Raw genomic sequence first — 15,956 nt, 5'->3', positions numbered from 1 at the left:
CCAATCGCCAACACCGCACCAGGGGGAGTCACCGGGGGAAGCGTGTGCCGTCGCGCAGTTCGTCGTCGGTGGATTTGATGGAGAGGCAGAAATGAGGGGAGACGATGGGGGAGGGGGGGAGGAGAGAGCTAGTGGATAAGAGGGGGGAAGAGGAAACAAATCGGTCGCCCGTTCGGTGGGTCGACGCGTTCGCCCGAACGCGGTGCCGTTCGGTGGGTCGACGAGTTCGCCCGCACGAAAATTCTGACGTGTCATATTATATGCGTCAAGATTCGTGCGCCCAGAATCTAATGGTATCCAACACATGTGGTTCAAGTTGACAAGTGCCATACGTGTGGGTGTTAGTATTTTCGTAAATTAAAGAAAGCTGGGCCGGAGAGGATCCAGGGAGGCCGTATTAGCCTAAAAAACTGGCACATCAGCAAAACAGACGTTCCCCTAAAAAAAAGAAACCGACGTTGGATCCTCAAAGAAAAAATGAAACCGACGTTGTGATTCTGAAAAAAAACGACGTTGTCACCGAACCGACTACAAATCCAAATCATCTCCGATGCTGGTGCGACTCCATATATACGAGATCATTGTCCCAAAATAAATAAATAAATAAATAAATAAAAATATACGAGATCATCAATCAAGCAAGCAAAGAAAAGTCGCCAGGAACGATCTGAAAGTAAATACGTGCTCCGTGCGCAGCTTTGATGGATCCCGCGATGATGGCCTGTCGGAGTAAGAAGCCGCGGCAGTCCTTCTCTGGCCCGGCGGAGCTCGCCGCCGGCCTCATGAAGCGCCTCGCCGACGCAAACCCCGACTCCAACCTCGTCTTCTCGCCGCTCTCCATCTACGCTGCCGTCGCGCTCCTGGCGCCGGGCGCCCGGGGGGACACCCTGGACGAGGTCCTCCGTCTCCTCGGCGCGCGCTCCCGCGACGAGCTCGAGGAGTCCATCTCGCGCATGGTGGACGACGCGCTCCAGGACCTGTCCGGATCCGGCGGGCCGAGCGTCGGGTTCGCGTGCGGCGTGTGGAACGACAAGAGGCGGCGCTGAAGCCGGCCTACCGCGAGGCCGTCGTCGGCACGTACAGGGCGGAGGCGCGCACCTTGGATTTCCGGGAGAACGCAGAGGAAGCGGCGCAGCACATCAATGATTGGGTCGCGGAGGTCACGAGGAACCTCATCAAGAAGGTCGTCTCTCCTGAAGACGTTAGCATGGCGCCCAACGTCATTCTCGCCAACGCCATGTACTTCAAAGGCAAGTGGAACCTGCCGTTCCACGAGAGGCACACCAGGGACAGGCCGTTCCACCGGCTCGACGGAACTGCCGTCGACGCGCCCTTCATGCGCAACCCGGCCCGCCACTTCATTGCCGTGCACGATGGGTTCAAGGTCCTCAAGCTGCAGTACAAGATGCCACAACGAGGATACCATCAGCCGTACCAGTGCACAGCAGCCTTCAAGCAGCCCACGCAGTACTCCATGTGCATCTTCCTGCCAGACGCGTACGACGGCCTGCGGGGTCTCGTCGACGAGATAACCTCCCGTCCGGGCTTCGTGCACGATCACCTGCCGGCCTTCCCCGTCAAGGTCGGCGACTTCGGGGTTCCCAAGTTCAAGCTTGATTTCTCGAGCAAAATCGTCGGAACCCTCAAACAGTTGGGGCTCGTTCTACCGTTCAACATGGATTCTGACCTGTCGGACATGGTGGAGGCCGACGGCACAGGCTACCCATTGGTCGTTCAAGAGGTCATCCATAAGGCTGTCATCGAGGTCAACGAGGAAGGGACAGAAGCTGCGGCTGTCACCATGATGCTCGCGGCTCCTGGGTGTGCCATGATGATGCCGGAGCCCATGGTGGATTTCGTCGCCGACCATCCTTTCGCGTATTTCATAGTCGAGGAGGCGTCTGGCGTGATCATGTTTGCAGGCCATGTTGTCGATCCTACCAATGGCAAAGGCCCGGTGCGGATTGTGCAACAGAAACATGGGGGTGCGCTTAACGAGCAGCGGCGGCTACCTGTAGGAGGATACGACGAGTTGCCTTTGACCAGAAACCCGTCGGTGAAGTTCGATGTAGTAGGGCCGACGGGGAATCCTGGGTCCAACGGACTGGCAGCGCTCGCCACCGGGCTAGCGAGGTGCCTCGCCGAGGGGAGCATGGACGACAACCTAGTCTTCTCGCCGTTGTCCATCTACACCGCTCTGGCGCTCTTGGCCGCCGGCGCTCGGGACGCCACACTGGACGAGATCCTCCACGTCCTCGGAGCGCGGTCGCGCGGCGAGCTTGAGAAGTTCGTGTCGCGCATGGCGGAGGACGCGCTCCAGGACAGGTCCGCCGTGGGCGGCCCTTGCGTGGCGTTCGCGTGCGGCGTGTGGAGCGACCTAACGCGGCCGCTGAAGCCGGCTTTCCGCGAGGCCGTGGTGGGCACGTACAAAGCCGAGGCGAGCACCGTCAACTTCCGCAGCGCGCCGGAGGAAGCGTGTGTCCAGATCAACGCATGGGTGGCTCAAGTGACGAGGAACCTCATCGACTCTGTCCTCCCGGTAGAGTCGATAAAGCCAGCAACGGCTCTGGTGCTCGGCAACGCCATATACTTCAAGGGCAAGTGGGAGGACCAACCGTTCGACCGTAGGCACACCGTGGATAAGCCCTTCCACCGTCTCGACGGCAGCCAGGTCGATGTGCCCTTCATGCAGAGCTGGAAGTCGCAGTTCGTCGCCGTGCACGACGGGTTCAAGGTACTCAAACTCCGGTACAAGATGGCAACGCCAGATCACAAGGAGCAACCGCATCCTCGTCCGTTGGGCCGTGTTAGTTCTGCCGATCCCTGCAACTACAATCGTGTTGGCCAGCCCGGTGACTATGGCGGCCACGCATCTCCGTACGCCCATCCTCGTGCGTACAACCATGGTGGTCCGTCCCCAAATTATTCGCCGCTCCACACTGCCATTGCGCAAGCGATGCCCGCTGCACCATACTTCCATCACCGTGGCAAGTTTGCCCCTCCAAATGCCATTCCCCCCTCTCCTCCGTTTGGCGGCCCCTACTCTCAATACAACTATCCTCGGCCATATCCTTATGGTGCACTTGGTTGTGCTCCGTTTGGCTATCCTCCTAATAATCCCTATGCCCCCCATGATCCATTTGGCCGCGTTGGTCCGTCTGCCTATGCCATGCACCGTGATCCGTGGTCACGCAGCACTCAACCATCCCAGCGTGCCGCTCCGTGGGCGCACTCCAGCTTCGATCGTACCGGGCATATGCAATTCTCGATGTGCATCTTTCTCCCGGACGCCCACAACGGCCTGCTGGGGCTGCTGGACACGGTAGCGTCAAGGCCTGGCTTCTTGCACGACCACCTGCCTGAGCGGCGGATCGACCTTCGCGAGTTCAGGGTGCCAAAATTCAAGCTGTCCTTCCACAGCAGCGTCGTCGCCGTCCTCAAGAAGCTAGGGCTGGAGCTGCCATTCTGCTTAGAGGGCGACCTATCTGACATGGTGGAGGATGACGGCTCTGGCTTGCCGATAGTAGCGGAGGACGTCATCCACAAGGCCGTCGTTGAGGTAAATGAGGAAGGTACCGAAGCCGCCGCCGTCACTATGGTCATTGCGCCTTCTGGATGCGCAGCTGGGGGCTCGTGGCCACCACCTCCACAGGTAGATTTCATCGCCGACCATCCGTTTGCCTACTACATAGTGGAGGAGGCGACCGGCGCAGTTGTCTTTGCTGGGCACCTCCTCGACCCCTCCAAGAAGTAATCAATGTAGCTAGCTAGCTGTTGAGGTCGATGAACACCTCATGAAAATCTGCTTTGTGCTTCAGTTTGATTATATATTTAAGAGATGTCTTGTACTATATGCGTTAACAAATAAAAATGAGGATCACCTAAACCATAACTTCACATTGCAAAAGAGCTTCTTCCAAGATAATCCTACGGAAGGGCATCAGCGCTACACATGCCTCTACTCTTGCTTATCCTGATACTCATTGCCAGGTGTTAGATGACGCTGACATTGTTAATTTGGGCATTCAAAACCCAAGAGAAAACCCAAATTATTACAAAAATAGAGAGTACTGACGCAGTAAACCTCTTCAATTTTTGAGATAACCGAGACATCTCATCAAAATATGACAGGCAATCAGCAATGATTGAGAAATCTTATCAAGCATATGTCCGGAATGACTGAAGCATCTAGCACCTAGCAGGCAGGCAAACAAAGCCACATATTAAACATACATTACAAGCATGCATCATCAGTAATTCTGAAACAAAACTGTAGAGCAGAATCATCGTGAACTCCTTCCATAAACTATTTGGGAGATTGGTGGCTTGCTGGAGAGAATCTCTCCCTGGTAGAACAAGAAAAGGCTTTGGTAGACAGATGTCAGCGAAGTTTTCATTGTTGGGGCGCAATGGGGCGCAATGGGGCTCATGATCTCATGGCTCTTAAGTCGTAGCCTGTCTCGTTGCTGTTGCTAACAATAGATTTGGGATGAGAGATCGCACTTGGAGGAATATTCTGCTGCAGGAACAAGAAAATTGTTGAGTGATGTTTCCCCAACGACAGACTACTAAAAAAAATTTAGTAGAGGGCTGTGCAGTCTGCAGATTCAAAACTTTCTACCATGCTGCAGACTGCAGAGCCATGTAATGTCAGCTAGGTTGCAGATTCAAAGCCTCCTATAAGAAAACTACAAATGGTGCACGGGCAATTTGTTTTCGATTTTTTTTACTTCTAAATATGGTGTTTTATTTTTTTCAGAAAAGGGCACCATGGTGCTCGTGCACCACAAGTTCGCACTCTATTGTTCATGTGCTGAACTTCATAGTTGGAGGTAGCACAGCAGCAGCAGCTATTCTACTCTCACCAGGTGCCTTTCGCCAAGGGCCTCCTATATGCCTATTTTGCAAATAATATATATCCACGGGTTTTAGCCTTTAGGTGGCGTTTGAGGTGCTAAAAAACAACAGTGTGTCATTGCTAGGTATTTTGAAAACTAGGAAGGAGAATATGGGGTTTGTTGGTTCAGGACTTTTTCAAGTTTTCTCTATCTGGACTCTGGAGGGTTCATACCCAATCTTCAGACACTTAGAAATTTCAAAGATAATATTTAGAAGTGAAACCATAAGTTCAGTTGTAAATATTCTTGAATATGATTATTGGTAGCACAATAACCGAGGATTTGCAAAAGTTTATAGATATCTTTTGTTGTACCGCTTTCTCTGTGCATTGAACAAAGATATTTTCTACTCTGGACTCTGGGTTCTATTTATTTGTACATTTTGTTGATGACTCAAAGGATTTGTATAAAATTTGGCACCTACCGCAATCCTACTGAAATGTTATGATGCAACCATTCTAGGTTGCAAAGTGTAGATCCCAATGCTGGCATGCTTAAGAAACGGGATTGAAGGCAAAACCTAAAGTTCTAGGGGGAAATAAGGTGTGACTACCTGGACTGGTTGTGAAGTTAATCGTGAAGCTAATGATTCGGAAGGCCTAGCATCATTTGCTCCACTGGCAATAGAAGATGAAGGTATATTAGGATCAGCAAAAAAACAAGAATAATTGAACCACTCTACTTGACTTGACAATAAATGAAACCAAGCTGCTCACCTAGTTGTAGTTTTCCTTGTCAAGGATGTGTCACAGCTTGCTCGAATGACTTCCTCACAGCCTGCAATAATGACTTCTTGAACATGCTTGCTGCAATGACTTGAATCCCTGATAAATGGATGGGTCAACAACTCGCTTGCGCTCGGCCTCGCTGCTGGATTCCTCTTGAAACAGCATTCCAGAAAATCCTTTGCCTCATGTGATAAATTGTCAGGAAGTGGTGGGTCCTTATTCATAACGTTGAACACTGCAGCAATCTGTAGTAGAAAAAAGTTTTCTTAGAAGTAGCTTTTTTGTACAACTTTATTGTGTTGATAACCAGACTACAAGTTACCAATGATCAATAACTTGCAATGTTCAAAAAAGCGGAAAGTGTAAGCGAAGCGGAGGGCCACAGCTCAGAGCAATGAGCGCTTAAGCGCAGCTTAATCGCGCTTAAGCATTTTTTGAAATTGGCTAGAATTTGACAGACTTTGAATAATATACAAAAAAAAATAGGAAGCATGGCACATGGATAATTGAAATAGCATCAGAAATACAGTTCACACAATAGCAAATACATATCGGGTTCCCATCGCAAGCAAAATAACAACTAAAATGCAGTTCAGTTCAAATAGACATAACCTAACAGAGATCATGTGGACAGAATTTTGCCAAAATATGAAGGAAATAATTCTTGAGCAGAGCCTAATAATAAGATAAATGTCATATTGCCATTATTGCGCACGCAGACCAGCAGAAGTAGTACAAAAATAGCCAAATTTTGGTCAAATTAAAATAAAAAATGCTTAATCTACCGCTTAGGGCAAAAGCGAAGCGCTTTACCAACGCTCAGCACTTAATCGCGCTTAAGCGTCGCTTAAAAACACTTTCTTGAACATTGATAACTTGTGACAACGCTTTCGGTTACCTTCCACACCTATTTATGTGTGCATATGAACATAGGTCCATATTAGACTTCCCCTGACAATTCATTAATTAAACTTGAACGTGAATCGCCCCATTAGCCCAGGCGGGGGCGCCCGCGGGCGTCGTTACCTCGTTGGAGGCGTTGTGGGGCAATTCGTGTTCCCTGTGTGCCCAGGGGAAACCCCAGACTCGGGCTTTCCGGATCGGATGATGGCGAGGTTCCTGCGCCGTCAACCCCATGGGGGCATCATCTTTGGGGTTGTAGGAGGGACAAGTGTTTGGCTTGGTGGCTGGGCGCAGGTCTCCGTATGCTTCTCGTGCAGTGACCAAGGTGGAGCGGTGTGCCATCTACAGTATCGACGACGGCGAGTCTTGGCAGCGAGGTGCAGCGGGGTGTCTCGGCGCTGGATACCGTTTGATGGACGCGCACAGGAGGCTGGCACTGTCCGGTGTCATGGTGGCGTCGACGGCAGAAGGGTCTGGCAAAATCAGTGCATTGATTGCTCCTTATGATGGGACTGCGGAAGAAGGCGGCGACGGATTCTACAGCATGCGCATGCAGTGCACGCTGGGGGTCTGCTAGACTGGTTGGTGCTCCCGGCTAGCCGGCGGGCGGCTTGGTGAGGCCATCAGATTTCTTGATGTGCGTGGCACGAGGTCAGGGCACATCATCAATCTTCTAGGTAGGGCGACAGTTTTCGCCTGGAAGGTGGCTTTGGGTTGATCTATGTATTTATTTTGTAGGGCTTTATTGAATAATGCAATAAAGATGGCTGTGTGCATCGCTCGATGGAGAGGCCGGGGGTAATCCTCCTTTTTGAAAAAATGGCAGGAGCATTTGAACTCGGGATTAGAATGACACAGTGCTGATTCTGATGGTCATCATGTGTACCCAAACAAACAATTTGATTAGCTTAAGCACTTCATTTTATATTATTTTCTCCATGCTACGCAGACTAGTCATGAAATGCATGCTGATAAGCTTACTGTAAATCAAAAGGCTCCAAGTTATTACCCGTTCATAATCGCTCCAAGGAGGTTTTCCATTGAACATCTCGATAATGGTGCAACCAAGACTCCATATATCAACAGCAGAATCATAGCCTACGTCTTTAACAAGTGTAGCCCGAACCATCTGTAAAAGAAGAAACAAGCTAAACTTCAATAAGCATAAAGGTGCAACCAAGAGAATTTATAGACCCAAAGCATGTAACTCAAATATGAATAATAAAAAAATGAAATTGCTGGATAATAGAATGGCTTGTTTGTAGCATCAAAATTGGAGATCCATTAGGTACCTAAACTAAAGACAATGCTATTAAAGTTGTGCGGATCATACATATGTCATACTAAACCCGACTAATTCCCAAAAAGTAGTCACTTTAACTGTTCTTATTAAGAACAACAACTCCTAGTCCCATCAAGTTAAAAACAGACCTTGTTTCTTTTTTATACAAACTGTGTTGTAATAGCCACATGCTATGTAAAATGTACCTTTTTCTTTTCGAGGCATTAAATATTACGAGACCGCAAAGCATGAAGTCGGATAATTGCAATCCACATGAAGATAAAGTGAGCCTGACCACCCATGTGCGGAAAAGTATGATGTTTACAGAGAGTGGAAAAATTGCACCCGCATGGACTTCAACTTTAAAGCTCTAAGTGTAATATGATATTTAAAGTTGATAACAAGAGAACTTAGTAGTAATACAAGGAATATATGTGCGCACCTCTGGGGCCATCCAGTATGGTGTTCCCTTCAATGAAAGATTAGGAGCTGCAGTACTTAACTGATAACAAGTGGCAATAGTATCAACACTACATAAGAGGATATATAGAAAATGTTTCCAACTATTTTAACTTTAAGCTTGTCTAGCAACAATTGGAGTGCGCCCATTCTCTTACCAAAGTTACTTTGGATGACATAATAGCACTAAAAAAAGAAGGGTTTTTATCAGTTTTGCCATTGGTTGTACTGCACTACTCAGTTTTGCCACTAAGAAGTTTCACTGCTAAAAAATGCCACTGTTCCGTTAGACGCGTGCCCAAAAAAGCCATTTTTCGTCATTACGGTCATGTCAAAGGACGTTTTGAGCTGTGGGCCCACCTATAAGGCAAGCATGAAAAGAGAAGACCAAAATTGGAGCCACAGGGTTTCGAACCCACGACCACGACCTGGACAGGCGCTCGTGCTAACCAGCTGAGCTAAGGGAAACTTATGAAATAGAAGGAAATATATGTTTCATATCCTTTAGGTAAATAATATTCAAACCGAACAGTATATAATATCATTTCTTGTTGCTCGCTACTCCATTTCTCCAGCTAGCTAATTGACAGCAACAACAAATATGATAGCAGGAGCACATGATTTTCTAAATTTCTCTGAAAATTTCAGCATGCTGCCTGCTCATTTTTCTGAAAACAACACAAACATAACAAGATTTACAAACTTTACATGTGCAGCTTTTTTTTTTACTTCTAGTATCTGTAATTCCATATCCATCCTTACCATCAGAACATGTGTACCAAATTGCACGCGAATATCAACAAGGCAACAATCAGCTACTACAAATTCTACACAAGAAATTCCATTCGGCCTCTACAAGTTACTATGAGCCACACACGCACCACGCTAAGAATTAGCATACTCACCCTGCCGGAATTTCAGAGGCTACAACATGCTGGGGCGTCCGGTGGCCGACGCTTCTATCAGATTCAGGACTGTTGTCCGTCGCCAATGCCATGAAACAAATCACTTCAAGGCATCACGGGAGGTGGCGGAGCTGGACTCGGGAGGAGTTACGGGCTGCTGAGGAATCAGGCGGAAGAAGCGCCAGAGCTGCATGCCTTGAGTGGCAGTGCTGGGCGGGAGGCAACGCCGAGGCCGCGACGGGGGCGGCGCTGGGCGGGCAGCGCGGCGGCTGTCGCGAGTGGAGGCGCGCCGGAGCTAGGCGGGCAGCTCGGCGGATGCGGCGAGTGGAGGCGCGCCGGAGTTGGGCGGGCAGCTCGGCGGATGCGGCGAGTGGAGGCGCGCCGGAGCTGGGCGGGCAGCCTGGCGACCGGCGGATGCGGCGAGTGAAGGCGCGCCGGAGCTGGGCGGGCAGCCTGGCGACCGGCGGTTGTAGTTGAGGATCGGCACGCGGCGGCGAGGGAAACTGATGGGAAACTGATACGAGCAGGTTAGGTATTGGATAAGGTTAAATACAAGTACATCTGTTCCTCGAACAAATTGCCCGCTGAATACACTCAGGTCTCTTGTTCGATCCACCTCGTCGCTCTTTTTCCTTGTAATTTATTTTCCTACTCCTTTGACAAGTTGAGAGATCTTGCAAATGAGACCAGGGGCATTATAGTCATATAACGTGGTCAACGTCCATTGACCAGACCGTAACGGTGAAAAAATGGCTTTTTTGACCATGCGCCTAAGGAACAGTGGCATTTGTGAGCAATGGAAAAATTTAGTGGCAGAACTGAGTAATATAGTACAACCAATGGCAAAACTGATAAAAACCCAAAAAAGAAAACATACACAGTTCAGTTACTAGCAACACATAAAATATTCTCATAAAAGACTTTGCACAAAACAGAGATAACTCAATAGGATTTCAGTAATAAACAGCACACAGCAGATTAGAAATATGGGCGGGATACAGAGAACTGAGCCGTAGCTGTCGTGGATATTTTTCAGACAATACTGTAGGGGTATGCTAGTAGGGGCGCCATGTCCACTGTAGGTGTAAGTGTTTATACAAGTTCGGGCCCTCATTGGACGAGGTAATATCAACGTTGGGTAACGGCAGCATTCAATGCGTCGTAGTGATCGTGGTGTTTCTTGGCGCAGCGATTATAGGACATCCGGCTGCTAGGGGACGAGTGACTGACGGTGCCTGCTCAATTGGAGGGGTGGAATTCGACCGTAGACACATAGTTCGTTGGCGAAAAACCCCTTGGTTGATGATGGGCTGTAATCTTGATCGGCCTGGGCCTTTGGCTGGGACATTCGTATATGTGGGCCTACACCGTAGGTATTCCCGTGTCAGTAGCCTCCGAGTCCGACAGGGTCTCGCTGCAGAATCCGACTGCCACTGCGCCCCGATGAAGAAGATTCAAACTGCTCGCCAAACTCAAAGCACCACTTGTTTGCTGGCTGAGAGACCTTGGCGGACTCATGTGATCATACCTTCGGAAAGTGAAGATTGAGCAAATAATTGGAAAAACTTGATAATACCCGATTCTCTTCAGGAGAGGACGGCACGTGGCCCGACTGTAGGCCTATCATCAAATTCCGAATGGTGGTCTGAGACGTCTGGGCTTGAGCGGATCAAGCAACACCAGTCAATATCCTTTCCATGGAACGTCAGTCAAACCCCCTCCTCAAGAACCAAGTTTGCGCAGACAGATATTTGGCTTTCCTGAGAAATCCAACCAATGCCACGGACAATACCGTGGGCGCCCCTCGCTCAGAATTGATCTATAACAAGTGTCACTTCACTTGGGGGTTTTTCGAGTGTGGTGTACTCGGGTTTTCATAATGCCGTGTGCATGGGTTTTTTGGCTCGGGACTAACCCCGACAACCGAATCAAATTGTCCCTTCATTCAACCAACCGGTCAATTCGACCGACTAGCATGCAAAACGACAGGTGACATCATTGCAAATCTTGTTGTATTGTGAAAGTGCAACTAATCCCTGGGTGGTTTTGGTAATTCATAACAACATATAGCTCATTGAATTAATATTCTTTCAAGATCAATGTTTCAAAAAGTTCAATGGTTGGTATGGCATGGACCAGAGATGTGGACCCCTCAAAATGCTAAGGACACATATTGGCAAAAGCTCAAGACTCTACATTTTCATTTTAGTGATCCAAGATCACATTGAGTCCATAGGAAAAGCCAATACTATTAAAAGGGGATGAGCTCATTGAACTAATATTCTTTCAAGATCAATATTTCAAAAAGTTCAATGGTTGGTATGGCATGGACCAGAGATGTGGACCCCTCAAAATGCTAAGGACACATATTGGCAAAAGCTCAAGACTCTACATTTTCATTTTAGTGATCCAAGATCACATTGAGTCCATAGGAAAAGCCAATACTATTAAAAGGGGATGAGGTGTTGCTTAATGGCTTGCTTGCTCAAAATGCTTAGTGATATGCTCTAAAAACCCTCAATTACTTTCTCATTTCCACATATGTCCTAAACCTAAAGTCAAACTCAACCCCACCGATTTGATCTATCCGGCGCCACCGAGTTCACTTGACATAGCCATATCCACAAACCCTAATCAGTTCGGTCTTACCGATAGGGATCTCGGTCTCACCAAGATAGGATTGCAAACTCTGTTTCCCTTCGTAACGTTTCGGTCTAACCGAGATGAGCGATCGGTCCCACCAAGTTCGCAGTGCAAACTCTCTGTTTCCTTTTTGTAATGTTTCGGTCTAACCGAGATGAGCGATCGGTCCCACCGAGTTTGCCTGACCAAGTCTCTGTTTGCTTATTACTGAAATCGGTCTCACCGTGTTCATGCGATCGGTCTCACCGAAATAAGGTTTACCCTAACCCTAGCGCATCGGTCTCACCGAGTTGATGTTGTCGGTTCCACCAAAAAGCCTAACGTTCAGATTTCGAACCAAGTCGGACTCACCGAGTTTCACTATTCAGTCCCATCGAGTTTGGCAAATTGTGTGTAACGGTTAGATTTTGTGTGGAGGCTATATATACCCCTCCACCCCCTTCTCCATCAGAGAGAGACATTAGAACGTGCCTACACTTCCACTACTTATTTTCTGAGAGACAACCACCTACTCATGTGTTGAGACCAAGATATTCCAATCCAATCACAAGAATCTTGATCTCTAGCCTTCCCCAAGTTGCTTTGCACTCAAATCATCTTTCCACCATATCCAAATCTATGAGAGAGAGTTGAGCGTTTGGAAGACTATCATTTGAAGCACAAGAGCAAGGAGTTCATCATCAACACACCATCTATTACCTTTTGGAGAGTGGTGTCTCCTAAATTGGTTAGGTGTCACTTGGGAGCCTTCGTCAAGATTGTGAAGTTGAACCAAGGAGTTTGTAAGGACAAGGAGATCGCCTACTTCGTGAAGATCTACCCAAGTGAAGCAAGTCCTTCGTGGGCGATGGCCATGGTGGGATAGACAAGGTTGCTTCTTCGTGGACCCTTCGTGGGTGAAGCCCTCCATGGACTCGCGCAACAGTTACCCTTCGTGGGTTGAAGTCTCCATCAACATGGATGTACGATAGCACCACCTATTAAAACCACGCCAAAAATCTCCGTGTCTACATTGCGTTTGCTTCCCCCAAACTCCTCCCCTTTACCTTCATATGCAATGATTTACATTCCATTGCTATACTCTTAGAATTGCATGTGTAGGTTGTTTGCTTGACTAGTGCTAAGTTGCTAAAATTTGTCAAGACTTAAAATTGAGAAAAGACTAGATTTTTATTTGGTCAAGTAGTCTAATCACCCCCCCCTATAGACATACTTTCAATCCTTCAAGTGGTATCAGAGTTTTGGTCTCCATTTGCCTTGATTTCCATTGCTTTGGTGATCATAGCCTTGGTTTCACAACCTAGGAGAGTATGGCGTTAGCAAGGGAAATTACCACCGTAAAGATCCTTACTTTGATGGCACTAATTTTGCTAGTTGGAAGCATAAGATGAAAATGCATATTCTTGGACATAACCCCACCGTTTGGGCTATTGTGTGCATTGGTTTGCAAGGTGAATTCTTCGATGGGAGAGAACCAAATCGTGAAGCAACTGCAGAAGAGTTGAAAATGCTGCAATACAATGCTCAAGCTTGCGATATCCTCTTCAATGGATTGTGCCTCGAAGAATTCAACAAAATCAGCCGTCTCGAGAATGCAAAGGAAATTTAGGATACTTTGATTGATATGCACGAAGGTACCGAGTCCGTCAAGGAATCCAAGATGGATGTGCTTCAAAGTCAACTTGACAAGTTCAAAATGAAGGATGATGAAGGTGTTGCCGGCCTTGCACTTGTGTCAACAAACTCCTACGACATATTTGACTTACCAAATGAAGGAATTGGGAGATGCTTCATGGCTAAAGGCCCCAAGGTATCACACCCCGAGTATATTGATTTCAATAATGATGAAGATGATTTGCTAGGTGATGATGAGTTACTTGTTGACAATGCTAGTGATGAAAACTATGATGAAACTGTTATTAATCATGCTAATCAAGATGAAACGAATGACAATGATAAGAAGGAGATTCAGCGTCTAACTAAAGAACTAAACACTCTTAAGTTAGCTCATGAAACTACTTTAGAAGATCATCGAGAACTTCTAAAAATTCATGAGAAGCTACGCTTCAAGAAGCTCAACCTAGAGCAAGAACATGGGTTCTTAAAAGCCATCAATGATGATCTTCGAAAGAAAAGTTCTTCTTACATTGCCAAGTGTTTACTCTTGTCTACTTACATGCCACAAGTAAAATCTAGCAACAAGGATAAGAAAGATTCTTCTAGTAGTAACAATAATCATGTTAAATCCAATATTGTTGCTTCTAGTAGTTCTCTTGATTCCACTAATGATTCTCTTAGCAAAGTTACACTTGAGCAAGAAAATAGCTTATTGAAGGGAATTATAGAGAAAGATGTTTACAAGAGCCTTGCTGAAAGTAAGCAATTTGAGGAAATTGTACGCAAGCAAGGAAGGCACCGGAAGAATCAAGGTGTTGGTTTTGAAGAAGCTCCAAAGGCCTTGGTCAAGTGGGTTCCCAAGTCCATCTCAAGTTCTACTTCATCAAGTACATCTACAACCCCAAGGATTCCCATCAAGATGATGTGAATCCCGAAGAAGAAGAACTAGAGAGTTCTTGAGGGTGACTCTGCCAACATACTTCACTCATATTCATTTGGCAAGAACAAGTGCAATCAATTTCCACATCTTGCACTAGTTCAAAGAGTCACAAACCCTCTTGCTAGTAAGTCAAGGGACAAGGTAACCTAATGCTTTCATGGACATCATCTTATGTGTACTTCACTCTATGTCTATGGATATTCTTGTTTGTTCCTTGTGGGACTAACCCATGTAGGTATTGAAAGTGCAACTCACTCCATTGGATTGCTCCAAATGATCTACATCAACATTAAGCATCCACATCTTTAACATCTACATGAAGTCATCATCGACAAAACCTAAGGTTAGTTCATCCCTCTAAAAGGGGATATCACATCTAGGGGGAGCTTTACTCTAAGAATTGAGCTAAAGCAACTCTAATGGTGTGAACACAACAATGCTTTATGTAAAAGTGGTAACCCCACTTGAGCTTAAACGATGAGTATGACCTATGATCAAATGTACTCATTTGACTCCTAAGTCAATATACTCATATATAGATACCTAGTCATCACCAATTGCTTGATACTCCCTCCGTTCCTAAATGTAAGTCTTTTTAGATATTTCATTATGAATTAGATACGGATCAAAATGAGTGAATCTACACTCTAAAATATATTCATATACATCCGTATGTAGTTTGTATTGAAATCTCTAAAAAGACTTACATTTAGGAACGGAGGGAATAGATGCTAGAGTGTTTGTGCATGCTTTGCCACATATTTCATTTGCTATCTTATTGTGTGCGCATGTTGGTTGCTTAATTTTCTTCATTCGAGGACATCCATTTGTTGTTTTGATTGTTTGGTCTTTTCTTTTGCCAAATGGATGGACAAGAATGCCTAAGTACTCTCTCTAGCTATCTATGATTTTCTCGTCTCAAACTCTATTCATGCTACATCACAAAGTTTGATCAACTCAGATTCAAACCCTCTGGGTGAGGAGCACTCAGAGTCACCGATTCGTCATAGACTTGAACTTCCAAAACCTCTTGATACACATCTCGGTCTGACTGGTTCATTTCTTTCGGTCACACCGAGTTCATTAAGTTGATCTAGGTTTCAATCTCGGTGCAGCCGATTTGAACGCTTCGGTCTCACCGAGTTGCAGTAACTGCTTGCGATTCTGCATCTCAGTGCCACCAAGTTGTTCCACTCGGTCACACAGACAGGGTCTGGATATATATACCCACGGGTTGAATTTTTGGAAATTCCTCCGAAACTCTTCGCCCGCGCTGTCCAGCTCTGTTGACTCGAGGTCTCCGGATCATCGCCTCCGTCGCCAGCGACCCCCTGCCGCTGGTCTCCGCCGCCGTCAACGAATTCTCCTCCGCCGTTGTCGCTGTAGCGAGCTCATTGCCAAGTTAGGGTATGAGTTCGATCCTTTGTGCTTTCTCACTCCGATTCTTAGCATGAAGACAATGCCATGATTCTTGCCACAATTGAGATTATTCTATCCAGCGAAAACTTCCTTCAGATTAGTTTTGATTCGAAAATTTAGGGTTAGGTTTCCGCCGAATTCATCTCGGACCGACCGAGTTGT

The 15,956-nt window shown here is 47.0% G+C and overlaps 1 protein-coding gene and 1 pseudogene across 4 annotated transcripts in view; one reads left to right on the top strand and one right to left on the bottom strand.

Moving 5' to 3' along the window:
* Window positions 1-716: 716 nt before the first annotated feature.
* Window positions 717-3,881, top strand: LOC119295236 (annotated as a pseudogene).
* A 131-nt stretch (window positions 3,882-4,012) lies between these two features.
* The window catches only part of LOC119295235 (disease resistance protein RGA5-like), a 38,626-nt gene continuing 26,682 nt past the window's right edge, over window positions 4,013-15,956 (bottom strand). The window contains exons 8-12 of one of the 4 annotated variants that reach the window (XM_037573601.1): window positions 8,254-8,313; window positions 7,539-7,658; window positions 5,615-5,871; window positions 5,452-5,515; window positions 4,013-4,195 (exon numbers count right to left, since the gene is read on the bottom strand). In XM_037573601.1, the coding sequence (XP_037429498.1) occupies window positions 4,136-4,195; window positions 5,452-5,515; window positions 5,615-5,871; window positions 7,539-7,658; window positions 8,254-8,313 (561 nt within the window). In that variant the 3' untranslated portion in view covers window positions 4,013-4,135. Of the gene's footprint in view, window positions 4,520-5,451; window positions 5,516-5,614; window positions 5,872-7,538; window positions 7,659-8,253; window positions 8,314-15,956 lie in introns of all 4 variants that reach the window. The other 3 variants (XM_037573600.1, XM_037573599.1, XM_037573602.1) reach the window with 3 other exon arrangements.

Source organism: Triticum dicoccoides, chromosome 4B, assembly GCF_002162155.2.
Source record: "Triticum dicoccoides isolate Atlit2015 ecotype Zavitan chromosome 4B, WEW_v2.0, whole genome shotgun sequence".
In the NCBI taxonomy this organism is placed as follows: domain Eukaryota; kingdom Viridiplantae; phylum Streptophyta; class Magnoliopsida; order Poales; family Poaceae; genus Triticum; species Triticum dicoccoides.
Note: the sequence above shows the minus strand (reverse complement) of the source record. Positions and strands in the feature narration are given on the sequence as shown.